Source organism: Cnephaeus nilssonii (genome assembly GCF_951640355.1).
Source record: "Cnephaeus nilssonii genome assembly, chromosome: 7".
Lineage (NCBI taxonomy): Eukaryota > Metazoa > Chordata > Mammalia > Chiroptera > Vespertilionidae > Cnephaeus > Cnephaeus nilssonii.
In genome coordinates this window covers 83,792,691-83,818,384 of record NC_137078.1, presented here as the reverse complement: position 1 = coordinate 83,818,384, position 25,694 = coordinate 83,792,691, and the positions used below count along the sequence as shown (strand labels likewise).

The 25,694-nt window shown below is 59.9% G+C and overlaps 1 protein-coding gene across 8 annotated transcripts in view; it reads right to left on the bottom strand.

The window, feature by feature from the left end:
• Positions 1 to 25,694, bottom strand: part of COL16A1 (collagen type XVI alpha 1 chain) — a 48,675-nt gene that overhangs the window by 475 nt on the left and 22,506 nt on the right. For 7 of the 8 annotated variants that reach the window (XM_079777983.1, XM_079777978.1, XM_079777979.1 and 4 more), the window contains 28 exons: positions 23,076 to 23,129; positions 22,850 to 22,882; positions 20,727 to 20,843; positions 20,602 to 20,643; positions 20,420 to 20,506; positions 19,490 to 19,534; positions 18,522 to 18,566; positions 16,750 to 16,803; positions 16,125 to 16,178; positions 15,566 to 15,619; positions 14,029 to 14,073; positions 13,854 to 13,907; positions 13,525 to 13,560; positions 13,120 to 13,182; positions 10,744 to 10,815; positions 10,526 to 10,579; positions 9,468 to 9,512; positions 9,243 to 9,287; positions 8,942 to 8,995; positions 8,452 to 8,505; positions 6,149 to 6,199; positions 5,706 to 5,795; positions 4,611 to 4,646; positions 3,983 to 4,027; positions 2,748 to 2,936; positions 2,337 to 2,403; positions 1,432 to 1,608; positions 1,178 to 1,255 (listed from right to left, as the gene is read on the bottom strand). In XM_079777983.1, the coding sequence (XP_079634109.1) occupies positions 1,178 to 1,255; positions 1,432 to 1,608; positions 2,337 to 2,403; positions 2,748 to 2,936; positions 3,983 to 4,027; positions 4,611 to 4,646; positions 5,706 to 5,795; positions 6,149 to 6,199; positions 8,452 to 8,505; positions 8,942 to 8,995; positions 9,243 to 9,287; positions 9,468 to 9,512; positions 10,526 to 10,579; positions 10,744 to 10,815; positions 13,120 to 13,182; positions 13,525 to 13,560; positions 13,854 to 13,907; positions 14,029 to 14,073; positions 15,566 to 15,619; positions 16,125 to 16,178; positions 16,750 to 16,803; positions 18,522 to 18,566; positions 19,490 to 19,534; positions 20,420 to 20,506; positions 20,602 to 20,643; positions 20,727 to 20,843; positions 22,850 to 22,882; positions 23,076 to 23,129 (1,840 nt within the window). The remainder of the gene's footprint in view (positions 1 to 1,177; positions 1,256 to 1,431; positions 1,609 to 2,336; positions 2,404 to 2,747; positions 2,937 to 3,982; positions 4,028 to 4,610; positions 4,647 to 5,705; positions 5,796 to 6,148; positions 6,200 to 8,451; positions 8,506 to 8,941; positions 8,996 to 9,242; positions 9,288 to 9,467; positions 9,513 to 10,525; positions 10,580 to 10,743; positions 10,816 to 13,119; positions 13,183 to 13,524; positions 13,561 to 13,853; positions 13,908 to 14,028; positions 14,074 to 15,565; positions 15,620 to 16,124; positions 16,179 to 16,749; positions 16,804 to 18,521; positions 18,567 to 19,489; positions 19,535 to 20,419; positions 20,507 to 20,601; positions 20,644 to 20,726; positions 20,844 to 22,849; positions 22,883 to 23,075; positions 23,130 to 25,694) is intronic. The other variant, XM_079777982.1, reaches the window with a different exon arrangement.

The following is a 25,694-nucleotide window of genomic DNA, read 5'->3' as shown; positions in this document are numbered from 1 at the left end:
AACACTATTGGCTAGTTTTACTGAGAGCTTCCATGTGTCAGGCCCAAGGCCAAGTGCTTTTTATGCATTACTAGAGGCCCGGTGCATGAAAATTCATGCACTGGAGGGAGGGTCCCTCAGCCCGACCTGCCCCCTCTCACAGTCCAGGAGCCCTCAGGGGCAGGAGGCGACCCAGCAATCAGGGGAAGGTGATGCCCCATCATACCTCTGCTGCTGCCACTGCTGGCAGCGCAAGCCTCGGCCAGCCCTGGGTACCTGAGCCTCGGGTGGCCCTGGGCGGCTGGGCAACCGATATCCAAGGCTAGCCTGCATCTCAGGCATTGGCTGGGCAGCCGCCATCAAGGCTTGCCTGTGCCTCGGGCTGGCCCTGGGTGGTTGGGGGGCTGAAGGAACTGGGGGACTCCCAAGGCAGGTGCGTGGAGCAGCAGGCCCGGCCTTGCCACACACCTGCCGCCCCAGCAGGGCTTAGGGGACTAGGTGCCGCCATCTTTGAGGGCATGGCAGTCAATTAGCATATTCCCTCCTTATTGGCTGTGGGTGCTGCCATCTTTGAGGGCGGGGCAGTCAATTAGCATATCCCCTCCTTATTGGCTGTGGGCACTGCCATCTTTAAGGGCGAGGCAGTCAATTAGCATATTCCCTCCTTATTGGCTGTGGGCACCACCATCTTTGCTATGGCATGAGGGTCAATTAGCATATTCCCTCTTTATTAGATAGGATTCATTGACTCTTCACAGCAGTTCCATGAGAAAGGAACTATTATCTCGTCTTGTAGATGAGGACACAGGTGCAGAGAGGTTGCACATGTGGCAAGCGATGAAGCTGGGTCTCAGTGCCAGGTCATCAGGCTTTAGTCATTCTCTTTAGCTATACTTCCTGGCTTGGGTGACCCATGCAGCCCAGCAGGACTTGAACTAGCACTCCCTGGCCCAACAGCATCTGACTCCATTCCTCTGCGTCGTGCTAGCCCAATTTAGGACTTGAGGGCAAGCACTGGCCCTTCACTCCGCCCCACACAGGCCCTAGCAGAGGGCCTTACACACATCACATGAGGTAAATGTTGGTGGATAGGCCTGTAGTTATTTGAGGTGCCACACAGCTGTGTTATAGAAGGAGCATGAAGAAAGGAGATCTCAGATGTTTTAGATTACTGGTCTGAAATGCTGGCTTTTCCTACCTGGGGGACCAGGGAGACCATTTTCTCCTGCGATGCCAACACCAATGTCCCCTTTTTCACCTTTGGTACCGGGCAATCCTGGGACAAAAGAAATAAAATAAGAAGTCCTATCCCTGAGCAGAAAAATGACACACCCAGTCAGATTATTAGAAGTACACACATACGGGTAAGTATATTCCCAGCAGACCTCATACAATGCTCATGTGTGCCCCAGAGAACTGCGGGTGCACTTTGGAACCAGAGGGCAGCTCTACCTCTCATTCCTGGCAGGCCCTGCCGTCCTTCTCTGCCAATTTGACCAGGGAGCCCAGGTGCTCCCGGAGAGCCTGGCCGGCCGGGAGCACCATCCTTCCCTGGGGGCCCTGGTCGTCCGGGAGCTGCTGCCACCTCCATGGGGAACTGGATCCTGGAGGTGTAGTAAGCCATCCTCTCTGTAAGAAAGGACAGGGGCAGGTCAGAGGGCGCCCCAGGGACTCAGAATGACCGACCACAGATGCTGCACACGGGCCCTCAGCATGGCGTCCAGAGAAGCCTTTCTTCAGAGGGACGTCAGAGCGAGGGACCTGGGGTTGCTCTGTGGTCTCCCGTGTCCGGGCCTCCACTTTGCTTTCCACTGTGCTCCTTCTGAAGCACAGATCTAATTACGTCTCTTTTCCAACACCTTTCATTAGTTCACCACTGGCCTCAGACTGAAGCCCGACTCACTCCTTGCTTGGCATTCAAGGTCTGCTCCCTGACCGCAATGTCCAGCCCCTTGAGGGCAGGGTCCATGTTTTCCCCAGTCCCTAGCATACCAGCCCTGGACGAGCAAATGAACAGGAAACAAAAGCTTAGAATGAAGCCACCCCAGCCATCTTACAGTCGCTGCTCGCCCCACTATTTTGAGCTCACTGCAGGCAAACTCGTTTGATGTCAATTTTCTTGTCTGTCTCCTTTGCTCCAGTGGGGGCTTGGGGAGGGCGGGAGGGAATCATGTTATCTCTGAACAGAGCAGGTGACAAGGAACGTCTGAAGTCTTACCGAACACAACCCTGTAGGTGGGGGGTGGGCTGAGTGGGGGGCAGGATATTGAGCTTTAGGAGGAGGAGGCCAGGGCAGGGTGGAGAAGCAGGCTGGAAGGGCCAGCAGCACCCACTGCCACCCAGCGGCTGCCAATTACCATCAAACATTTTAATGATCTCTTGTCTGATGAATCGCTTGATTTCGTCGTAATTCACCATGTCTCCCTGAGAAAAGAGAAGAAAACCTGCCTCAATTATACTTCCAAGCCTGGTGCTCTCTCCCTGGGGGTAGATTTTATGGAAATAAAGGATGGGGGGAAGCAAAGGTCCCAGGAGCCACCCACAGATACTTAATCCTAACCCCCTCTGAAATGGTCCAAAACATTGTGTGCATCAGTGCATTTTTCTGGGGAGAGGGTCCCCGACCCCCCACCCTCCCACACACAATTAAGAGCCACTCGTAGGGCAGTCATGCTCCTTCCTGCAGAATGTCAGCAGGAGGTTCTAAAATGGTCCATGCTCTACCCTGAATGCCCAGAGAGTGTCCGTAGCTGCCAGCCTCTCCTTACCATGGAGCCAGGTACCCCAGGCAATCCGGGGCTCCCCACAGGCCCTGGAGATCCAGGGTGGCCTCTCTCTCCTGCAGGACCCGGTGGCCCAACAGGCCCCATGGAGCCACTCTTGCCGGGCCCACCAGGCATGCCAGCTCTTCCCTTCTCTCCTGCCTGGCCCTTCTGTCCTGAAGGTCCGGGGTCACCCTGCAAGGACAGGAAGTCACAGTCCAGCACTGCCAAATACTACCAAGTCTACCTCATGATGCCCCTCTCTCCATCCTTCAGCCAGGCCCCCAGCATCTGCCTCTGGACTGTGGCCACAGCATCCTGACAGATGGCTCACTTCACTGCCCAGGACAGTCCTTCTAGAAGACAGTTCTCATGGGGCTACTCCGTGCCTGAACGTCCTGCCAGTTCCCACTGCCCTCCAAATAAAGGCCTCATTCCATGGCCAGGCTTTCAGGACCATTCATGATGTGGTTCTGATCTCACCTTCGCAGCCTCATCTCCCTCCAGACCTCAGAGGTTATCATTCTCCGATGAGTCCTCCCCGCCTGAATGCCCTCCCCCGCCTTCCTACCCAGTGCACTCCCCAACCCAGACGCATGCTCCTGTTTTCCTGTGCAGCCTCCCTGACGCCCAAGCTGAGCTGGTGCTCTCTCCCTCTAATCCCACAGTACAGGCTCTAATCTTCAGTAAAATCTGCCATGCTCTAGAGCAGTGATGGCGAACCCCTGACACGCGTGTCAGGGCCATTTCTGATGACACGCGGCTGCTGAGGCGGCCGCATGCCGAGGATGAAATATTTATGTTATTTAAACTATAAATATCGCGAAATAATGTTTTTTCCTCAAAGTGACACACTACCCGAGTTATGCTCGGTTTTTTGGCGAAGTTTGACACACCAAGCTCAAAAGGTTGCCCATCACTGCTCTAGAGTAAGTGTGACGGGACTAAGTGAGCACCTGGCCAGGAATGGAAGCAAGATCAAGCAGATGCTTGCAGACTGAATGAATCAATCAATCAATGAGTGAATGAATTTGAAATTTCCATTCCCCCAACCATAGCTAAGAACCTCGAAACAGCCCCATGTTGGACGTTTTCAGAGATGAGGTTGCTCCAAGCTCTGTCCACTATGTGTTCCTGTCCACTGGCCTTCCTGTGTCTCCCCTCCATGGCTAAAGCCACAGCGGGGAGTCAGGCTTAACCAACTCGGGAGCTTCTCTCAAACCCAGCCCGTGTCCACTCACCTTTGGGCCAGGCGGTCCATAGAGTCCCTGTTTTCCAGGGGGTCCCTAGAGGAAATCAAACGTCAAAGGTCAAGTCTTTGCAGCATCTCCAAGCCACCCAGGGGAGGCACGTGCTGTGACAGGTCCCTCCCACTGCCTCGGGCCCCTGCGCTGTCTGGCTGGGCTCTGGGTGAGAAATGATGACAGCGTCCCTGATAACAGAAGGGCTGACAGCTGCAAAGGAGACGAATGTCCCCCAGAGCATGGCCTTAGATGATTATGTTGGCTGGGTCCCTTGTCACAGACAAAAGGAGGTGAGGAGTCGGCATGAAAGGGCCAATCTGTAGCATATTGAAGGGCCTGGCAAGGACTGGTGCCCAGTCCTTGTTTGTTTGGAGTTTATTATTCTTATTGCCTCCTTTTGACCAGGTTCACGGTTAAAAAAATAGTGAAAAACAAGTCTCGCTCTCATCCTTATCACCTAGTCCCCCACTCCTCTTCCCAGAGCAACAAGGGCACGTTTCCCACACATCTGTCCAGAGAACATTTACATGAAGAATGGTTACTGAATGCACAAAGGGGCCAGGGTAAGGCGAGGCGCAAGCAGCAGCATTCCCACGGGGACAGGACAAGCCCAGGACAACAGTACCTCTTTGCCAGCTGCACCATCTGCACCAGGCTCGCCCTGGGAAGTGAGAGCAATAAAGATGTGATGAATGCCAACCTCGCTTGATGTCACATGCCTCACCTTGCCCACTGGGCACGCCCAACCCCCATTCCATCAATGGGTCCTGCTCCTACCCCTTCCCCTCGGACACGCTGGGCACAGGCTCGGAAACGTAGCATCTTGCACACTCTCTGGCTCTGAGTATAGGTTAGATGTTTGCTGAATGAAGGTGTGAACCAGAGATCTGGTCAGGTGAGCCTGCTCCCTCCCCGGGACAGTAGAGGCTGCCTCCTGGGCCCCGCCCACCCGCTTCTGGAGGATGCTGGGGAAGAGGAATCTGCGCTTGCTAGGCAACCAGGCAGATTCATCCCGGATCTTGGAGGCTCCTGAGCCTGCAGGCAGGGGAGGTGGAGGGCTGGCAGGAATCAGAGTGAGTGGGAGGTGAGACTTGGTCCTCTTGGCACATGGGCTGACCAGTCACCTCTGCTGGAGTCAGGCACCCCATCCCAGGACACCAGTCCCAGGGTCATTGCTATGCTCCCCACATTGATGGAAAGTGCCCTGACCTGGGGGCTGGGAGGCCTGGGTTCCTGTCTCAGCTCCACCCACTGACAACCAGTCCCACCTGATGGGGTTCACCTGCCTAGAACCTTTAAAAGTGGGAGTACTGTTGCCCTGGCCAGTGTGCTGGGTGGTTAGTGTGTCGGCCTATGAACTGAAGGGCTGTGGGTTCGATTCTGGTGACCAAGTTTTCTGTGGTTACCAAAAGTGCCCCTGGAGAGGGGCAGGGCGGATCAGGAGCCAGGTGTCCCCTGCCTGACATCTGGGGGAGGGATCTCTACAGGCGGTGCTGTGCAGGGTCAGGCAGCGGCCTGGTGTGCGGTGGGCACAGCGCTGGCTGCTGAGCTCGTCCCTTCTCCCAAACATGATGTGATCCTCAGGCACAAGCTCCACGCTGCCTTTTCCATGCAGACAGCCTCTCCTTCCCCGGAGACCCCGGACGTGCAGGGCCGCGCTCAACCAGCAAGGCCAACGGGCCCTTTCCCTGGGGCTGTGCGTTGAGAGGTGGGGTCTTACCGGGGGGCCAGGGTGTCCAGGTGGGCCAGGCTCGCCCGGAAAGCCTGCAAGGCCTCTTTCCCCAGTGGCTCCCTGGTCTCCTTTCTGGCCCTGGACAAAAGGAAGGAGGGTGGTGAGAGGGGAGGGGAGAGGGAAAAATGAACTCCACAGAGCCAGGGGCAGGTGCTGTGTGCCAGGGACCATGCCTCCAACCACGGGCTCTACAGGGAGAGCTGGTGCTTCCTGAACTGGAGACAGGGCCTGGGACGGCTCCAGCCCTCTCCAAAGGCCTTCACTTTCACCGCCTGCCGTCAGGGAGATCTCTGGGGGCAAGAGAGGCTGACCAAGAAAGGCGAGGGTTGGGGCAAACTGCTCTCCCCTCCCCCCAGCTCCCGCTGAAAGGAGCCCACAGCAGAGCAGGGCCCAACCCCTGGGAGGGAGGGGTGAGGGGCCCTGTCGCTCACCACTGCAGAGATCCCAGCTGGGCCTGGCTGGCCTGGAGGCCCCGGTGGTCCCTAAAGAGAGACAAAGGCAGTGGGTTGGGAAGAGGCTCCAGTAACAAGGCCCCCGGGAGGTGTGGAGGGACCGACAGCAGGACCAAGCCCTAAACTTCGCCCTAAGCCCTCCTTCCCTCCGGTCTTGCACTTGAGCTTCTGCCAGAAGATTTGTGCCAGAGCTGAGGCCTGAGGGTCCCCAAGCTCACAGGACCCTCATGCCTGCCACACAGGGAGTGGTACCTCTGGGGCCGTGCTGAAGGGATGAGCTGGCACCCAGAACCAGTGCAGACGGCAGGCCTGGGGGCCTGGGTGTCTTCAGAGCATCCCGCCCCCCACCTTGTGTACTGGGAGGAGCAAAGAGCAGGAGCTGGGGGTCTGGTCTGTGCAGCAGGGAGTGAAGGGCAGGGGCTCAGCACAGCCCCAGGCCTCCCTGGTCTCCTACGAGACTCAGACACCAAGGAGCGCTCCTGCCCTGGCTGGGCTGGCCCTTGTCCAAATGCCCTCCCCCATCTCCTGCACCTTCAGCGGAGGCACAGCTCCAGGCCACCTCCCTGAACGGAGCCACACAGAGCCACCCAGGGCTCCCAGGGCACACGCGCCTCTCAGAGCACTTCCCTCCACACTCCCAGATGGAACGTTCCGGAGGCCTGGTCGGCCCTACTCATCTGAACGCTCGGGAATCTCCAGCCCTCGGCCCGGCACACAGCCGGGGCTGGGTGGACAGGTGAGAAGAGGAACCCTGCACCCCTCTTGTCGCCCCTCCTGTCCCCAGCCCCTGAACCAGTCTCCAGTGGGGACACATCCAGAGGGTGTGACTCCTTCTTTCATCTGTAACATGAGGGGCGACTGAGCTAGAGCTGGGGTCCCCAACTGGGGGCTCGGGACCCCTTGCGACCTATAAAAATAGTGCGGAAGACCTGAGAGTTCTGTTTTTTGGCCATGAGCTATTTTTAACATTTCCCAAAGCCTGCAACCACGCAGCCAGCCACAGCAGGGCTGCGATAAAATGCCGGCGTGCTGATTCGCCTTTCTCTGGAACCCCACCAGCTTGCTCCCTCACACTGATCAAAGGCGCCCATTGGCAGTCCTCTATGCTACCGATGAGAAGACGGAAAATCCATTATTACTTAATATTCTCTCCAAGTCGCTTATCTCAGTAAATACACCGCCCACTCACCCAGCTGCCAGACACAGGAGTGCCCCTTGATTGCTGTCTTTCCATTGCTCCCACCTCCCACCACCCACCCCACGCAGGTCGTCAGCAAGTCCTCGGCCCCTAAACCCACACCAGGTCTGTGCACGGCTACCCCGCTCCACGGCCACCAGCCACCACCTCTGCAAAGCCTCCCACGGATCTCCGCTTCCATTTGCGGCCCCCTCCCCCACCCCAAGCCCGCACCTCCCAGGTCCTCCACCATCTGCACCACGTCTTCTCCAAACTCAGCTTCCCGCTCCCACTCACACCCCCTGAACTCCACTCCAGCCATGCTGACGTTGGGCTCCCCAAATACACCAAGCTCCCCCCTGCCTCAGGCTCTGCATCACCTGCTCGCTCCCCTCCCCTCCCCCCCCTGACCTGGATGCTCTTCCCCAAACTGCTGGACAACTGGCCCCTTCTCCTAAAACATGGCTCTAAAGTCACCTCCCAGTCCCTCCCCGCACGCCACACACTTCCGCGTTAATCTGTGCGCTGTGCTTGCTTCCTCACTGCCTTAGTCCAAGGCCTGAAACAGTGCCTGGCGTGGAGCAGGTGCTCAATCATTATTTGTTGAATAACTGAATGATCTTTGTTTGATAAGTAGATTCGGCCCTAGCGGGTTTGGCTCAGTGGATAGAGCACCGGCCTGTGGACTGAAGAGTCCTGGGTTTGATTCCAGTGAAGGGCACATGCCCGTGCTGTGGGCTCCATCCCCAGTAGGGGGCGTGCAGGAGGCAGCCGATCAATGATACTCTCTCATCATTGATGTTTCTATCTCTCTCCCTCTCCCTTCCTCTCTGAAATCAATAAAAATGCATTAAAATAAAAAAGATAAGTAGATTCGAATGTACCCAGAAAACAAGAAAATGGCAAAAGGCCTGGGAACCACTGGACTGGGTGAGCCCAAAGCCCCTCACGGCTCCGCGCGCTGGGGCTGCTCCTGCGCTCAGTTCTTCGGGGTTATAGCCAGCTCACCCACACCCTCCCTTCCCCTCCTCCCCCACCCCGCCCTCCGCCCCCGCTCCAACAGAATCCCAACTCTCATGAGGCAGAGACAATCCAGTTAACTCACAGCGTGGCCAGGGGGGCCGGGTCTTCCCTGGGGTCCCATGGCACCAGGCTCACCCTGCAGGAGCCAGAAAAAAGAAGACACAGAAACAGAATGACACACGGGGCTATAGGGGGAGAGGGCTGAGCAGAGCAGGTGGAACACCGGTGCTCCCAGGAGCCCAGCTGAGCCCTGACCTCCAGGCCTAAGCCTTCCAGGCCAAGGCCCCAGCCCTGCCCGTGAGGACTGTGGAGAGAGACAGCAGAGCCCCCAGCCGGAGAAGGCCAAGCCCTGCCCTTTTAGGCTAATGACCCAACAGCCTATAGAAAGGGGAACCAGGTACAACCCTTAAGAGGAGGGAGAAAGTCAAGATGTGCCGTGTTGGGCAACACCTCCCCCAGAAAGGGGAGGAGAGGAGGCAGCCATGTTGCTAGAGAGCGAAGAAGTGGCTGCATCGGGATCAGCAGAGCCCAGAGGCTGTCTGAAGGCAGCGTGCACAGACCCCAGCCCTCACCTCAGCTCCGGGCCGGCCACTGCTGCCGGGGGGCCCTGGCTTTCCACAGTCGCCCTGAAAGAGAGAGAGGAGCTCAGCAGACTGCCACGTGGCTGCCCCCACACCAGAGGGATCCAGCCACGTGCCTGCTCTGGCCCGCGGCCCTCTGACACCCTCAGGCTGGTGGGTGGGAGAAGCCCCGACCCACTCTGCCAGGCACCAGCGGCCTCAGGAGGCTTGGGTGCCGGGATGGCATCTCGGGCAAGGACCAGGCAGTGTGTCCCCTCTGGCGGGGGCCAGGCTCCGCCTGCGGGGCCCTTACCTTTGGTCCTGGGAGACCAGGGTGTCCTGTTTTCCCCTTGAAACCCTAGAAGAGAAGCAGGGAGCTGCCACATCCCTCGCCTCAACCAGAGGCCTCGTCCCACCCTCTTTCCTCCGGTTAACCAATTCAGAACACCCCCCCACACACACACCAACGCAGAGCTGCCCCGGGAGGGGGGGGTGTCAGTGGTGGCACCTCCCAGCTCCTCCCTGAAGCTCGACTTACCGGGGGGCCCATGAGTCCAGGCGGGCCAGCGGGACCGGGTTCTCCCTAGGAAAACAGATCGGGGGCGTTGGGGCAGGAACGCTGTCCAGCTTGTACCCAACTCACTCGCCACTGTCTTCTCCCTTCTCCAGCCCCTCCCCCACCCGCCCCAGGATGGAGCGAAGGCCTATGCGGCGGAGGGAAGACTAAGCCAGGCTCAGCCTCTGACTGGCCATGGCCCCTGCATGAACCCCACCCCCGCTCTGGACCTCAGTTTTCCTTCTTTTGGGTACAGACGGGGATTGACCTGGATGCTCTGCTCATTGCCACGGCTCCATCCCTTTCAGATTCCCCAGCAAAATCAAGGAGCTTGCTCAAGTCCTTCCATGCCTGCATCCTGCTTCTTCCGTGGGTTAACCCAGTGGTCGGCAAACTGCGGCTCGCGAGCCACATGCGGCTCTTTGGCCCCTTGAGTTTTTAGCAAAGGCCAGCTTAGGAGTACCCTAATTAAGTTAATAACAATGTACCTACCTATATAGTTTAAGTTTAAAAAATTTGGCTCTCAAAAGAAATTTAAATCGTTGTACTGTTGATATTTGGCACTGTTGACTAATGAGTTTGCCGACCACTAGGTTAACCCATCCACCCACGGGCTGGGAACCTTGGTGCCAGCCGGTACGAGCTGTTGACCGGGCCAGAGTCCAGGACCCTTATGCCATTGTGGCCACTCAGGCCACCCTGCCTGTGCAGGCTCCGAGCTAGACCTGGGGTCCCAGTCGGGGGCTCTGCACCCCTTGCTGAAGACCTGAGGGTTCTATTTCTTTAGTTGTCTGAGTTTCTGGATAGGAACTTACTCACTTCACTGTCCTGACTTTGGGGAGGCCTAGCTCAGCCAAGCTGGCCAAGGCTACCAGGATAAGCGAGACCCAGGGAGGCGGGGTGCAGTGAGAGGCAGACCAAGGGAAGGCATGGGCTCCCCCTGACTGAGGTGGGGGGGGCACTTCAGTCCCTTCATCAGGGTTCCCTGGACTTGGGCTCTTGGAGAAGGAAGGGGTGCCCTCCCCGGCGCGTCATCTCACCCTGAAGCCGGGCTTGCCGTCCTTCCCGTCCAGACCATCCAGGCCGGCAGGGCCCTGGGAACAGGAAACGGGCATTTCTACAGCCTGCCCAGAACCTCCAGCCTCGCCACCCCCACCCAACTCCCAGCCCTACCAAACACCCGCGCACACGCCCGCGCACACACCCGCGCACACGCACACATAACCCACGCCTGTCAGGCTAAGGGGCACACACTCACCTGAATCCCGGGAGGCCCTGGCGGCCCGGGGGGACCAGGCATGCCTGATGGGCCCCGCATCCCTTCGCTGCCCTGGAAACAAAAGCAGCAGAGCCTCGTCCCATGCTGGAGACACGGCCCTGGGCCACATGCTCGGCGGCTGCTGGGAGCCAGGACGGCTGGCTTCTAACCCAGCTCTGCTCTGGACTGAGTAGATACACTCCACACACACCACTCCCCCAGGAGGATCTGTCTCATCTGCAGAGCAGTCCTGGCTGCTCCACGAAGGGACAGAGCCTAGGAAGTCTAGCGTCTTCTCCAAGGTTGACCAGGGGCTGGCACGGTGGGTGCTCAGTAGCATGCGCTAACCGACAGCACTCAGTTCGCCTCAGTCCCAACGAGGCACCGAGCACTACGGGGCCCCTGATTCTCCCCGGAGAGAAGGGGCGGCCCCCGTCCTCAAGGAGCTCGCAGTCCAGAGAGGGTCACAGGCTCACAGCCAGGGCCACGCAGCCGTCCACGTGCTCCGTGGGGAAGGGGCCACAGGAGCTCAGAAGAGGGCGAGGCTCACTCCGGCCCGGGCCGGGGAAGCGTCACACAAGAGTCACAGATGCTGACTCCGCCTGGTGCCTGAGGCCTGGCCGGCGGTGGAGGAGGACAGGGCACGCCAGAGGGAGCTCCAGAGAAGGAGAAGGACTTGGAAGTGGTTGCACGCCTGGCCTAGCCCAGGGTGTCTGGGGAGCCCGTGCGATGGGTGGTGGTGGAGGCTGGGGAGGTTAGAGCCTGGTGGCTGTGGGCCCTGAACGCCGTGCTCAACATTATTACCAAGACCTGTGATTTTCAAACGGGGCTTCTCAGAGTCCCGGGGGTCCCTGGAGGGCCTCGGAGCTAAGGCACAAAGTGGGGGCCCAGTGGGTGGGACTCCGGGACCCCCTTCCCTTGCCTTAGCCAGAGAAGCTCCAGTTGAATCTGTTTTATAGACCGAGGGTCCACGTGAGCTTCTGTGTGATGACAAGACTCTAGGACTACAAAATAAAGTGAAAACCGCTGCCGTGGGCCCTGGGGAGCCACTGAAGTTTCAAAATAGGGGAGTGATGACAACGGACCATTTGAATCAGAGTGTTTACAGGAGGAGGGGCCAGATCGGCAGCTTGGTGAGGAAGGCTGCTGCATCCCCTGTGGGGAGAGAGTGGCTGCCCTGGAGCAGTGGCTATGGGGGTGGCCAAGGGGAAGGGATCCAGTTAGAAACCCCTGGGGTGGGGTGGAGGGAGAAGAGCTCTGGGTGGCGGTGCAATGCCACCACCCACCAGGAGGGGTCAGCACAGCCCCAGAGAAATGTCAGCTCCACCGGGAATCGGGACTGGAACCCCTGGCCGGAGGTTGGGGATTGTCTGCAATGATCATCCTTAGGCCAGCAGGCAGCCCTGGAGTACAGAGGCAGCACAGAGGGCCCCCGCAGTGGCTGCCAATCAGGTCCCTCAGAAGGAAGGGAGGCGGCACTGGTTCTGGGAAGCAGCCTGGGGGCTCCCTGGGGCTGGGAGGGAGGCCTCGGCTTTGCCTCTAACTTGCTGTGTGCCCCTGGGATGCCCTGGCCTCTCCGGGCCTCACTTCTTTACCTGGACAGCGAGTAGTTAGAGCAGGGGAGCCCTCTAAGTCACCCCAGCTGTGCTGTGTGGGCTCCAGAGGAAAGAGGTTCCCCCTGCCCCAAGCTCTCAGTCAGTGCTGGGCCTCTTACACCACCGGCTGTCACCTCTGAGACGCCCAGAAATTGGGCTGAGACAGGAGCGTCCGCCCCCAGACCAGGGCAGTTTAGCAAGCCCAACCCGGGGGGGGGGGGGGGGGCAGCCAGTGTGGGGCTCCCCAGATGGCTGCCCCTTCCCACCCTTGTCGCCAAGTCACACTGCGCCCTTGGGGACAACACCTCCAGGTGAGTTTCTTCCTGCTGGTGTCAGACCCAGAAGGAAAGTGCCCGGAGCTCCCCCTGCTGTGGGGCGCTGGGGCTCCCAGTGTCAGCACACTTCCTCCTTCCCCCAACGCCCCCCCATCCCCCCTGAGGAGATGAAGCTGGCCTAGGCCGGCCAGTCACACCCTAGTCACCCCCTCTCACTGTACCCTCTGCCTTCTCCCCACCCACCCTCTCCCACCAGGCAGAGACCTCCTGCAGAGGCTGGCGGGTGTACTGGCCCATCCTAGGAGCCCACGGGTTTGCCCTGGGGCCTGGTTGCTAGCATGGCCCTGTTGCTAGGGCCATCCTGGAGGTCCTTCCCCCCCCCCCCCCCCCCGGATGTAAGGGAGGCGGTTCTCGAATTTCCAAAGGCTGATGCTGGGGCTGAAACGGGGGTGTGGGAGCTGAGTGACTCAGATCTGTGACTGTGGCCAACGTGGCGTCCAGCTCACCTTCTCAGCTTGGGGGCCGGGTGGGCCAGGCGCTCCAGCTTTGCCTGGGAATCCAGGGGGACCCTATACCAACAGAGGAGAGATCGGAATGAAGTGGGCCGGAGGGGGCGCTCCTCCTTCTTCCTGCTGCGTGTGCCCCACTGTTGTGGATGCTTTCTAGAAACACCCCCCAGGAGCGTTGGGTCCGGCCGGCCTGCTGGGCTGGGGCCCACCCAGGAGGCCCTGATCTCCAGGTCCCGGCTCCTGGAATCAGGCCTGGCCACCCAGGCTGTCCCTCCCTCCCTCCCCTCCCCGCCCCCGAGCCTCTTCCCTCCCCTCCACAGATCCATCGGCCGAGCCTGGCCGGCCAGCCTGCCCTTCCAGATGGAGTCACATCAGACAGAGCTGCTTCGTGTCTTCACTCACCGGCGGGCCGGGAAAGCCTGGCTGGCCCTGAAAACCCTGCGGGAAGAAGCAGGGGACAGTTTGCTGGGCTGCCCTCCTCTCCCACCGGCCACTAGGCAGAAAGAGTGACAGGGTGATGTTGCTTCCAGACATGGGCCTGGCCCTCCACTCTGCCCAAGATGGCCAGCAGGCAAGGCTCTGGGCACGAGGTGGGAGGTTACAACTCCAGATGGATGGGGGCTGGGAGGCTACAGCTGGTCACCCCTCCACACGTGAAGGTGACCACCAAGGAGAGGACCCAGCCCTCCACTCTGGTCAGAATGGCTAGCCAGGTCCTAGTTGCCACTCACCTGGTCGCCCTTCTCACCGGAGTTCCCTTGGGGTCCTCGCTCTCCTCGGGGACCCTGTCACCACAGAGAACAACGCAGATGGAACTCAATCTTCCTGCCCCCAGGCCCCAGGGCAGGACCAGGACCAGGCCTAGGGATCCCCATGGCCACATCTCCCCGCCCCTCCCTTACTCACCTCTGGGCCTGGGGCACCTGGGAGGCCTTCAGATCCCGGTGGGCCCTGGGGACACAGAGGAGCAAAATCAGCCCCTCTGACCGGAGGAGGTGGGCAATCAGGGGAGGGGGCAGGGGATGTGGTGGGAGGCCCGCTGAGCCGACAGGACTCCTCCCCTTGTCTGTTCAAGTTTCCTCTGAGCCTGAGCTACTGGACTAGCTCTTAACCAGCCCTGCCCCCCACTTGGCTCACTCCAATCCAGCCAGCGACTGGCTGCCATCTCCTCCAGCCCGGCTGGGGTTAGGACACTCTCTTGCTTCAGAACCTTGCCTGGCTCCCCTCCGCCACCTGAAGGAGGAGCACACTCCCCCCCCCCCCCCATGCTGATGCCGGTTTGAGGCCGTCTGTGATCTGGTACCCACCACCCCGCAACTTCACTACCCCCTCCCCCCCCTTTCTCACCTCCTGCCCTGCTTGGTCAGCCCGCTGCTCCCTGAACACACTGCACATCTACACCCTGGGCCTTTGCACACTGTACCCACTACCCACAATGCCCTCTGTTCCCCAACCCCTTCCAGGTCTCTCGGATCATTAGATCATTAAATGGCTCAAAGCTGTTCCTTCCGTGCTCCCAGCCCTGGACCCTCCCTCTGGGATTCCCCAGTACAGAAACCGTGTGCCCCTCCCCCACTTTACTCAGGGCTGAGCTCAAAGGCCGTCTCCTCCGAGAGGCCTCCCTGACCATCCATGTTAACAGTGCTCTGCACGCCACTCCGGCCCTCACCCGTTTTCTCCATCAGATCGCTCATCATTTGTATGTGTTTGTCTATTCCTCTCTTATCTGCCTCCCCCCACCCCCTGGAATGTGAGCCCTATGAGGTCAGGGGACAAAATTGCCTGTTTTATTCACCACAGCATCTTCAGAGCCTGGCGCCCAGCAGGCCCACGAGTTATTGAATGAATGCACAGCGCGGTTGGCTGCACCCACGGGGCCTCACTGACATGTGTGAGGGGGAAGGGGAAACCCAGGTTTGAATGCAGGTTGCACCCTAACTCACTAACTAGCTGCGGGACCCTGGGGAGCCACACCACCTCACACATCCGACAGCAGCCTGGCTCCTGCACTCAGCCAGGGCCTGGCTCTGCAAAGGGTGGCTCCAGGCTGGTGGGGGCAGGACCGACTAGGTGGCTGAGCTGGGTCTAGATGCCAGGCCTGGGCCTCTCAGGCCGCCCCTGTAAGCCTGCCTTTGCTGGATGGGGGTGGGAGGGGTCTCCTGTCAGCTGACTCCCCGTGCCCCTCCCCCTAGCAGGCGGCCATTGGCTCCATGAATCCTGCTGGCATTCTCCTCACAGCTCTGGCCTCCGCCGCCACCAGCCTGTGCTGACTGCTTGAGATGCAGCTGGAGTGACTCAGGGGACAGGGAAGCAGGGGTCATGCCCCCCCCCCCCCCAGGCTTCTGGGAAAATCTCTAGCGGCGGCGGTGGGGGCAGCAGGCAGGGCCCGGCTCTCTCTGAAGCCTTGCTCCCGCCCCCGTGCTGAGCTGCGACTCAGACTCACCGATTCTCCCTTCTCTCCTGAAGGCCCAGCGTAGCCTCGCTCTCCCTTGATGCCCTGACAAGCGAGCAGAGAGAGAGGAATTAGCCCCGTGGCCTGCTGTCACCGCACTAATGTGAGGGGTGGAGACTGCAGCTGGTACTCAGACGGGGGAGAGGTGGGCTGCGTCTCATCGGCCGTGGTGGCCCTCAGTGGAAAGGGGGGGCATGCCCACCCAGTGGGCTCCTGTGTGGGGTGGCGGCTCCGTGCTGACCCTCCAATTATCTAACACCCCACCCCAGGAGCAGATAGATCTCCGTGTTGCGGGTCTCGGCCTCTCGGGTCCTCTGAGAGTCTGGGCCTTGATGTGCAGTGACTGCAGTGGGTCCCCAAAGGGCAGAGAAGGGACCACGCCTGCGACCCCGGGGCTCCCGCAGGGGCTGTGCGTGGATGGCCCGGCAGAGCGCGGGCTGAAATGCTGGGGAAGGAAGGAGCCTGCTCTGCTGAGGGAGGTCCAAGCTGGCCCTGTCCTGACCACCCCTCCAAGGCTCCAGACCCCCAGAGCCAGGGCCCCCGTACTCACAGGCAGTCCCGGTGGGCCCATGGCACCTGGGTAGCCAGGTTGCCCTGGAGGACCCTGCAAAGAAAGGTAGACATGATCAGCCCCTAACGTTTCTGCTCCCCTTCCTGGGCAGAAGGGTGGCCAGAGCCAGAACCCCCGGAGCTGCCACGCAGCAGGCACCCACCCCGCACAGCAGGCACCCACCCCGCACAGCAGGCACCCACCTCGCACAGCAGGCACCCACCCCACGCAGCAGGCACCCACCCCGCACAGCAGGCACAGGGGCCGTTTCCCCCAGGCCAGGCTCGCTAGGCCTCGACTTCACTGAGACCCTGGGAGGGGCCCAGGGCAGGGGCTGATGGGCCCAGGGAGGGGGAGCAGAGGGACCTGCTGTAGGGAGAGGTGGGGAGAAGAGCCCCCAAGGACGCTGGTGGAAGCCAGGGGGCAGGGAGCTGGGCGCCTGCAGATGGGCCTCCTTTCACCCTGAGGTGGTGCGAAGACCCCCACCCCGAGGGAATCGGGGCGGAGGGGCAGAGAGCTTCAAAAGGAGGAGTCCCCTCCCCTCTCCCGCACAGCAGCCACCCTGGGGCCCGGATGTCTCCCCAGGGCTCCTCATCTACCGCAGGCCCCTGCGGCCTCCTCTTACCAGTTCCCCCTTCTCGCCCGTCGGGCCCCTGAGGCCTCGCTCTCCTTGGAGACCCTTGGAGAGAAAAATCATGAGAAACTGCAGGGAAGGGCATTCCCGCCCAGCCCCTAACTCCTGCCCCCACCCCACAGCCTCTGTCTCTGTTCCAGGCAAAGGGGGGCTGCTGGTGGTCCCCTAGGGTCCCAATAAGGCATCCATAGGGTGTGTGCCCAGAAGGCTAACTGTCAGAGATATAAACTCCCGTAGACGGGTGCCTCTCAGAAGCATCCTCCCCAAGACAGGTAACCACAGTGATGTGTCCCCCAAGTTGGGTGATCCCAATGGGTGCCTCCCGGGCAGGTGACCGTCATTGGTGTGCCCTATTGCAGTAACTGTCTGGGGTGTGCCTTTAGGAGGGTGACGTGTGTGTCCTTTCCCTGTGGTGGCAACTGCCTGGAGAAGTGTCCCTAGCGTGATGCTCCCACTAAAATGTCCCACCAGGTGCCCAACACTTACCTGCCCAAGTCCCCCCGCCCCCGTCAAAATCACCTTCTTATAGGGACCCGGGGAGGGACAGGGGAAGGCTCCGTCAGAGCATTCCCTGTCACTTTTCGGGGTGGAAAGGGATCTCAATGCCCATCAAAGCCAGAGCGCCCCTCCCCCTCCTCACTCTGCCCTCCATACATTCGCCTCACCATTAAGGGGCCATGTCTGCCCCTTCTTCCCTCATGCCCGCAAGAGACGGCGCCCAAACCTCTCCACAACACAAGACAGATGGCTAGACGGACAGATGGCCCCTTCACCCAAGCAAGCAGAAACAGACAAGGTCCGGCCAGGATGAGGGCGTGGGGACAGATGGAACTGCGGCAAGGGGGGCCCCGCTCCCCGGAGGAGAGGAGCCAGACCCCAGAAACACGCAACCGGACAAACAAAAGGTTAGTGTCCATGACCCAGGAGGGAGCAACAGTGAGGATGGGGATGACTTAAATACACCGTGATGACGATGAAGGCAGAGCAATTAACGACACCTGGCAGAAGGAGCCGGCCAAGGGGCCGGGAACAGAGGGGCAGGGCCCCCCGACGCTCAGAAACCCAACTGGCTGGCATCACGTGTCCAGCCTCGGAGCAGACAGGCACTGGAGCTCAGAAAGAGGAAAGGAGAAGAGAAGGAAGCTGAGCGTTTCCTCCAGGACCATGGAAAAGATGCGGGCGTCCTCGCCTTTCGGTTCCCGGGGGCCTCTGGACAGCCTGGCCAAGCAGCAGGGCGGCAAACCTATGCCAGCCTGCAATGTGAAGCCCTAAAGCTTTGGCATCTCTGCCAGGCTCAGTGCCAGGTGCCTGGCAGGGCCCCAAGAACGACTTTCAGCAAATCTTTAGTCAACACCAAAGGTGGGAGAAGCAGGAGGCAGGAATGAGAAGGGAGGAATAAAGAGCCCCTTAGAGGCACCAGCTTAAGCTGAGACGGTAAAATAGCTCCAGAGGACTTATGGGAGAGGACTCGTGGGGAGTGATGTGTGGCTGTGGGAGAGAAAAGGGAGCTGGAAGTGGGATGGGGGCAATGAGAGGAAGGAAGCAGGAGAGGGGGGAGAAGGGAAAAGGAAAAGAAGGCCGAGACCAGGAGGATGTCCAAGCTGCTGGGACCTCAGGAACCTGTGTCGTTAGCTACCATGCCTGCAGGCGGACAACGCAAACACGGAGGATGGAGGGGCGGGTGTGACGGCAAAGGAGACAGCAAAAGCCACAGAGACCTGGTTGGCGGGGGGAAGGGAGGTCGAGCAGCGCTAGGTTCTTACAGGCAATCCGGGGGAGCCAACGGCACCAGGAAAACCTGGGGGGCCCTGGTGGGAGAAACAGGCAGGTCACATCTCACAAGCACAGCCTCCCTGGGCAGTCTGGGCTGAGGGTCGTGGGAGAGGTCACGGGACTATGGCAAGGCAGCTGGAAAAGAGGCTCCCTGGAAGGCTTGGCCCAGACACACGTGCTCCTGCCCTGGGCTCCAGGAGGAATGGCTCTGCCATCCGCAGAGACACGAAACAGTCCCCGGTCAGCAGCCCTTCCCGAGTCTCCCTGAGTCTAACTGAACCCCCTTGCTGGAGTGGAGCCCCTCACGCCTGCTTCCTCCTGACCTCCACAGGCTCCCAGATGGATGGCTCCTGGTTCTAACATAGCTCCCACCAGCCTTTTTTTTTTTCTCTCTCTCTAAAGAAAGCATTTTCAGTTCTTTCGGTCTTTTCTAGTCATTTCTATGTTCCTGCCATATCAACACCACAGAGGACTCCAAGGAGGAGGCCCTCGTCTGGCCTTTCTTTGTAGACTTGTCCTTGCGATGGCCCTACAGAGCAGTGGAGGGCAGCTCCGTCGCAGCCCCTGGCCCCTGGAGGGCCTGGTGTCACCGGGGCACAGAGATCTAGGCTGGCCACCATGCTTTCCCGGCTGCCGAGACCACGAGCCAGAAGCCTAGACCCCTGCCCCCTGCAGCCTGGGTCCCTGTGCAAGACACAGCGGGTCAGGGACGGGGAAACACAGATGCGCCCCAAGGGCCTCCTCTAAGCAGGACCACAGGCACAGCAGGCCCATTCCCAGGGGTTCGGGGGTGGGAGTCCTCAGTTCCCACAGACGCTCCGACAAGAGAAAGCAGGCAGTGGAGGTTTCCCCTGTCTGCCCTGCCCCGCTTCCTGGAGACCAGGCAGCGAAGTGGTGTCTGAGCACTAGGACCCCTCTGAGAGCTCGTCAACCAAGCCAGGAATCCACAGATACTCACAACAGGGCCTGGAGGACCCGGGGAGCCCCTCACGCCAGGTGGACCCTGCAAAGGAAGCCAAGAGAAATGGATAGAGAGGCCCAGGCCCCACAGGGTCTCAGCGCCTTCCTCCTGGCTCACCCCAGCCAGAGTCTCCGGGCAGCTGGTGTCAAAGCTGATGTTAAACTTTTCATTCAGTTCATTCCATCATCCAACAAGCATTTACTGAGCAGCTACTATGTACCAGGCATTAGTCCAGGTGCTGGGGGCACGGCAATAAACAACATACAAAAATCTGAGCCTCGTGGCGCTTACACCCTAGGGGAGAGGTGGACGGTAATAAATACGGTAGAACAGGGGCTGTCACGTAGTTGGTGCTCAGTAGATACCTGTGGGATGTTCTTAAATGAAAGAAATACACAGTATGTCAGACCGGGATGAGTGTGGGGAGACAGAGGCAGCTAGGGCCCTGGCCACTGTGGCTCAGTGGTTAGAGCGTTGGCCAGAGCACTGCAGGGTCACAGGTTCGATTCCTCGTCAAGGGCATGTACCTGGGTGGCAGGTTTGATTCCCGGCCCTGGTCGGGGCATGTGCGGAAGCAACCAATCAATGTGTCTCTCACATCGTGTTTCTCTAACTTCCTCCCTCCCTTCCACTCTCTCTAAAAAAAAAATTAAAGAAAAAAATATCCTCAGGTGAGGATTAACAACAACAAAGCAGCAGCCAGGCCGGGGAGGGAGAGTGTCGCATGGATCAAGAGCAGAGAGGAGGCCAGTGTGTGAGGAGAGCAGATGAGATGGGGTGCCTGCTGACCTAAGGCCCCAGAGCCCTGGAAGGCCTCCCAGGAGACAGGGAGCCACTGGAGGGCCCAAGAAGACATCGGGCCGGAGTGGAGCTGCCCTGGGGAACTAAGGGCCACCGCGCAGGTGAGGGCCCAGGCCCTGGCCTTACCTCTTCTCCTCTCTGGCCCGGCAGCCCCGGAGGACCGGGCAGGCCAGGGCTCCCAGCACAGCCCGGATCTCCCTCGCTGTTGTCTCCCTGCAGTGGATGGAGATGGTGGGAGTGAGCAGTCGGCTGCTTCGCTCCCGGTGGGGCTCCGGGCAGGGGGTGAAGGGGAGACGAGGGCGACTCACCCGGGCCTCCTCCGCTCTGGGGCGCTCCCGCTCTGTGAAGCACTGTGGGGGACAGAGGGGCTCTGTCAGGTGAGGCCACTGGGAGCCCTCCCTGTAGCAAGGCCGCCCCGAGCCCAGCCTCCTACCCGGGCACAGTTGTCAAAGCCTGGCACGCCGGGGATGCCCTGGTCTCCCTTCTCGCCTTTCTGCAGGAGGGCCGCTGGGCGGGCCTTCTGCCCCTGGGCACAGTCCCCACAGATGCTCTAGGAGGGAGAGGAGAGGGCAGGGCAGGGGTCTGAGCCGGCCAGGAAGGGCCAGATGGGAAGCCCCGTCACCTGCCTGGCAGCAGGCCTCCACCCGCACTTCCCAGCCACAGCCCTGCGGCGGCTTAGCCCCACCCTCAGGGGACCCAATCCCAGCGCCGGCTTTGCGTTTTCTCCAGGAAGAAGCTCTGGGGGGGCCCCCCGCGAAAGCCACTTTCCAGACAGGCGTGTGGGGGAGGCAGAGGGGCCCACAGAGGCACCATCTGTCCCGGCTGTTCCTGCAGCCGGCGCCCGCTGGGAGGACACGCCACGAGGACTTGGGCTGCAAAGGCCGGTTCCAAACAGCTTCTCCGGGAGCAAGGGCGGCAGCTGCAGGAGCAGCCAGGTCTTTGCAGACACCTGGGGTGGAGCCCGCCCTCTGTCCCCCGCAGATCCCAACCGTCAGACTCCCAGTTCGCTGGGCCTGCCAGTCTTCCCGACGAGAAGGCGCTCCTCTCCCCTGGCCCTCTGGGAGTTTGATGGAAGCTATGAGTCCTCGTCCCAGAAAAATGAAACCCACTCGTGAAAAGCGGGCTACAATCTCAGAGGACTGGGGGCCTGGAGTCCATGCATGGCCTGGTGGGGTGTCCATGGACCCCCAGGCAGGGCCCTGGCTCCACCTTCACTGCACTGCAAAGCCCCGTGATGACGGTTGTCATTTACTCAGCACTCAGTCACCGTAATGGGCCTGCATTATCTCACTCCGTCCTGGCAGCACCAGGAGGCAGGTCATCTTACACGCATGCGGAGATAAGGAAGCCGACACCGGAGGGACAGTGTGACGTGTCCACGGTGGGGGGAGCCTGGACGAAGCCCTGGTCTGTCTGAGGCCAGAGCTGGTGCTCAGGCCACAGGCCCAGGCTTCCTCTGGGCTGTGCGTGTGTGTGGTGGGGGCTCCAGGGCAGCACCCTGGGTGCCATCTGACTCCTCTCCAGACAGCTGCTTAGCGCCCCCTGCAGAGCACTTGGCTGAGAAACCACCGGATGAAATGTTACACAGAGAAATGCTAAATCCTGCGTGAGTTGCACAGTCACGTGCCCAGGGGCAGGACTTGGGGGGACCCAGCTGCCGGAAGCCCGGGGGAGAAGCTGCAGTTTCACCGCCACCACCCCGCTCTGATCCACGGCGTAACTGTGCCGGGAGGTTACCCTGGCCTCAGGCTGTTTCCGGAGACGTCTCTGCTAGAGCAGGTGGGGCAGTCTCTCCAACGCCCCAGTATCCCGGTGGGGTACTGGGATGTCCAGTGCTGTAAGGGGGTGGCCAGGACAGCGCACTCTGCTGGCCAAAGCTTGGGAGGGACCCCTGAAGATGCCAAGCTGGAGGAGAGCAGAGCTCAGGTCTGAGCAAGGAAGAGCTGTGCCACCCTCGGTTCCCAAGGGAATCGCTGCCCAGCTTGAGAGGCCAGACCAAGCCACAGCCCTCGGGTGTGATCTTGACCGTGTCTGCAGGCCCGGGCACAGGCCGACTCTCCACCCTCCCAGGCCCAAGTCCCCTTGCGCCACTAGACTTGCTTCTCGAATCCCATCTCCTCCCCGGATTCTTTCTGGATTGACCGGAGAGAGGATGCCGAAGCCTTCTTCCAGGCCCCACCCCATCTTACCACGGAACGTAACCTTGGCGGGCAGGCCTGAGGGTCTCACCAGTGCCCTGCCACCCTCCCCACTCTGCTCTGCATGCTGCTGGGCCCTGCCCTGGCGTAACCAGGGGGGTACAGGGCCTCACTGGCAGCAGCTCTGTGGTTGGAACTGCCAACAGCATCCGCAAGATGGGTACCTTCTCAGGGTTCCTTCAGTGATTCGGCAGGTACTGACTTAGGGGTTGTTAGGAGCCGGGCACCGCGCTGAGCCCTTTTAGACATGCTGGGAGCACACACACACACACACACACACACACACACACACACACACTGCCCACAAACAGCCCCATCTGCAGCTCCCTCTGCCACCCCCTCCCGCTTCTCCTCTTACCTGCAGGAGGTGCTGCTCAATGGGTAAGGATCCCTGCAGGAGACAGACGGGAGGGCTCAGGCGGGGAGGCGAAGGGGAAGGAGACTCATGGCATCAGGTAGAGCCTCGGGAAGCCACGTGCCAACCAGGCTCCTCCCAGAGGGAGAGAAGAGGGCCCCCTACTGGCAAGCTCAGCCCTGGCAAGGGCAGGGCGGCGGCTGGACAGTGAGCCCTGGCCGGTACCTACCAGCTCCGCAGTGAGCCCGGGCTGTCCTGGCAAACCGTTGTTTCCAGGTATTCCCTGCGGCCAAGGAGAGACACGGGTGAGTGGACTCCTCTCTCTGCGTCCTTCCCACCATCCCCACTGCCTCTGCCCCTCACCCTGCAGAGCTGAGCCCGTCTTCGTAGCTCAAAACCCCCAGACCAGTGTGTAGGGAAAGCTGAGGAGGCCCAGCGGGGTGACCCCCAAAACCAGTCCGACAGTCTGTTTTTCCGCACTTGTTACAGGAAGTCAGAAATTAGGCAGAGGGCCGTCTATATAGCAAGTGACTATTGGTTCTTTCTGTGCTAAGTCCTTTCCTCTATCTTTCTCATTGAATCATCACAATCCTATTGAACGAGGTGTTATCACCATCTTGAAGCCAGAAAAAGGAATTCCGAGAGGGCGACACGGGACAAGCAAGGCCCGGAGGTGAGACTCCGAGGAGGACGGCTGGCTTAGCTCCTCCCTCCACCACTATTCCGGCACGTTCCTCCAAGGACACTCCCAGAACATCCACCACCAGGTGAGGCTGGGCACAGACCTAGCCGGGCACCAATTCCCACCCCCTGGGGAACTGTGGCAGGTTACTTGGGGGGAGTTGGAGATCTCTGTGCCTCAGTTTCCTTATCTGTAAAACCGGGTTAGTTTACGGTGAGGCTTAAAGGAGACCATAGCTGTAAGGAGTTTAGTACAGAGCCTGGCACAAAGGATGCTCATGTGAAATGTTTGCCAAGCAAACTCTGCTTCCCTCACAGACTCACAATGAGCATCTGCATATGAAACACTCCATGGAGGCAGGGAGTATGTTCCCCTTTAAGTCCCCAGTGCCCGACGCGGAGGAGGCGTGCATTAAATACGCATCGTATGAACGCACTGCTGCTCACCCTGCTCTCCCCAAACAGGACTTCCTTGGCCGCCCTGAGAGTTGGCCTCCCTCAAGCCCCAGCTATCAGCGAGAGAACAGGCCACCTTCTCCCACCAGCCACCGTCCTTCAGGCCAGGTTCCCCCTCTTGCACCACCACACGTCAAGGCCCTGCCCTTCTCCTTCTGTCTCCTTAATGAATGAACAGGGTAAACCGCTTAGAATAGCGCCCTGGAGAGGGAAAACACCTTGCACATGTTCATTATAATTATGACCTAAATGATGACTCACCCCATGCTCCTCTCTCCATTGCCCAGGTATTAGCTCACGCCTGATTTTCTGTGGCTTTCTCTTCCTGCCCTCCCAGAACTAAAGCGCCCATCTGTTCTGCTGTAGGTGTGAGCAGCTGTCTCCTCGCTGTCTAGCCTTGGGCACACCTCCCCACCCCGGTGCCTCAGCTTCCGCTTCTGTGAAATGGACGCGGGTGACATGGTAGATCCAGGCCTGGGCCTTGGACAGTAAGTGCCGTGTATTTCCGAGCCTGTTTCTGCGCCCTGCCTGGCACAGGGCAGGTGCCCGTGGTGGCCTCAGCGCTGGCGCTGGAGGAAGACCCGGTGCCTGGAACCAGGCTCGGCAGTCCCTCTCCAGCCTCGTTCCCCAGCACGTCTGGGCGGGGTTCACACTGCAGCAGCGTGAGCTTGTTCACGGATCCCTTTGAAGTGGCTGCCCTGCTTCCCCAGGCAGACTGCAAGCCCCCTGCGGGCAGATTCCCGCTGCCTGGCAGGAGGGAAGCAGGAAGCCGGGCACTTGGTAAATGTGTGACTGCCCCCGGAGGACCCAGCGTTGGCTCTACTTCTGCCTCTGGGAGGGAACTTGATCCCAGTGGAGACTCCCACCAGCAATGGGCGTGTGTGCGCGTGTGTGTGTGCGCGTGCGTGTGCGTGTGTGTGTGTGTGTGTGTGTGTGTGTGTGTGTGTGTGTGTGTAAAGTCTCAAAATCGCCAGGGCGTGGGGAGTACATAATTTATAAAAAGTTCCACGTGATTCTGCTTTGCTTCAGGTAAGAATCACTTTTTTTTTCGGGAGCTGAGAGCCAGGCATGCAGCAGCCACTGTCTGTGCCTCCTAGGAGCTCCCCCAAAGGCGGCCTGGTGTGCAAACCACTGGGGAACTGTCCTGGAAGGCAGCACAGGGGAGAAGAAAGTGCCCTGCACCCGGAAGCTCGGGCCAGGCCACCGACGCCGAGCCGGTGACCTCAGCCAAGATGCCTCCCTGCTCAGGGTCTCGGTGCACCCAGCTGTGACAGAGGGATAACACCACCTTCCTCCTGGGGTTGATGGAAGGCTCCAATGAATGAAAGGATGGATGTAAAATAGCAGTAATAGTTGTTGCGATGATGAATGCCTTCTAAGCATCTACTATGTGCCACGGATGGTTCTACACATTTTGCGGGCATTACCTTGTTTAACATTCACAATAGCCCGTGAGGTACATGCTGTAACTATCTCCACTTAACAGATGGAGGACTGGAGACACAGAGAGGGTGAGTAACTTGACCGGCATCACACAGCTAGCACATGGCAGAGCTGGGATTCAAAGTCAGCTGCCAGGCTCTGGAATGAACCCTCTCATCTCAGCTGGGCCGGGATCTCAACTCCAACTCCTCTGCCCTTACTATCCCTGGCCTCCTCGCCAGAGGGGGCGCAGTCCCACCTGGGGCCTCCGCACCTGCTGCTTTCTCTG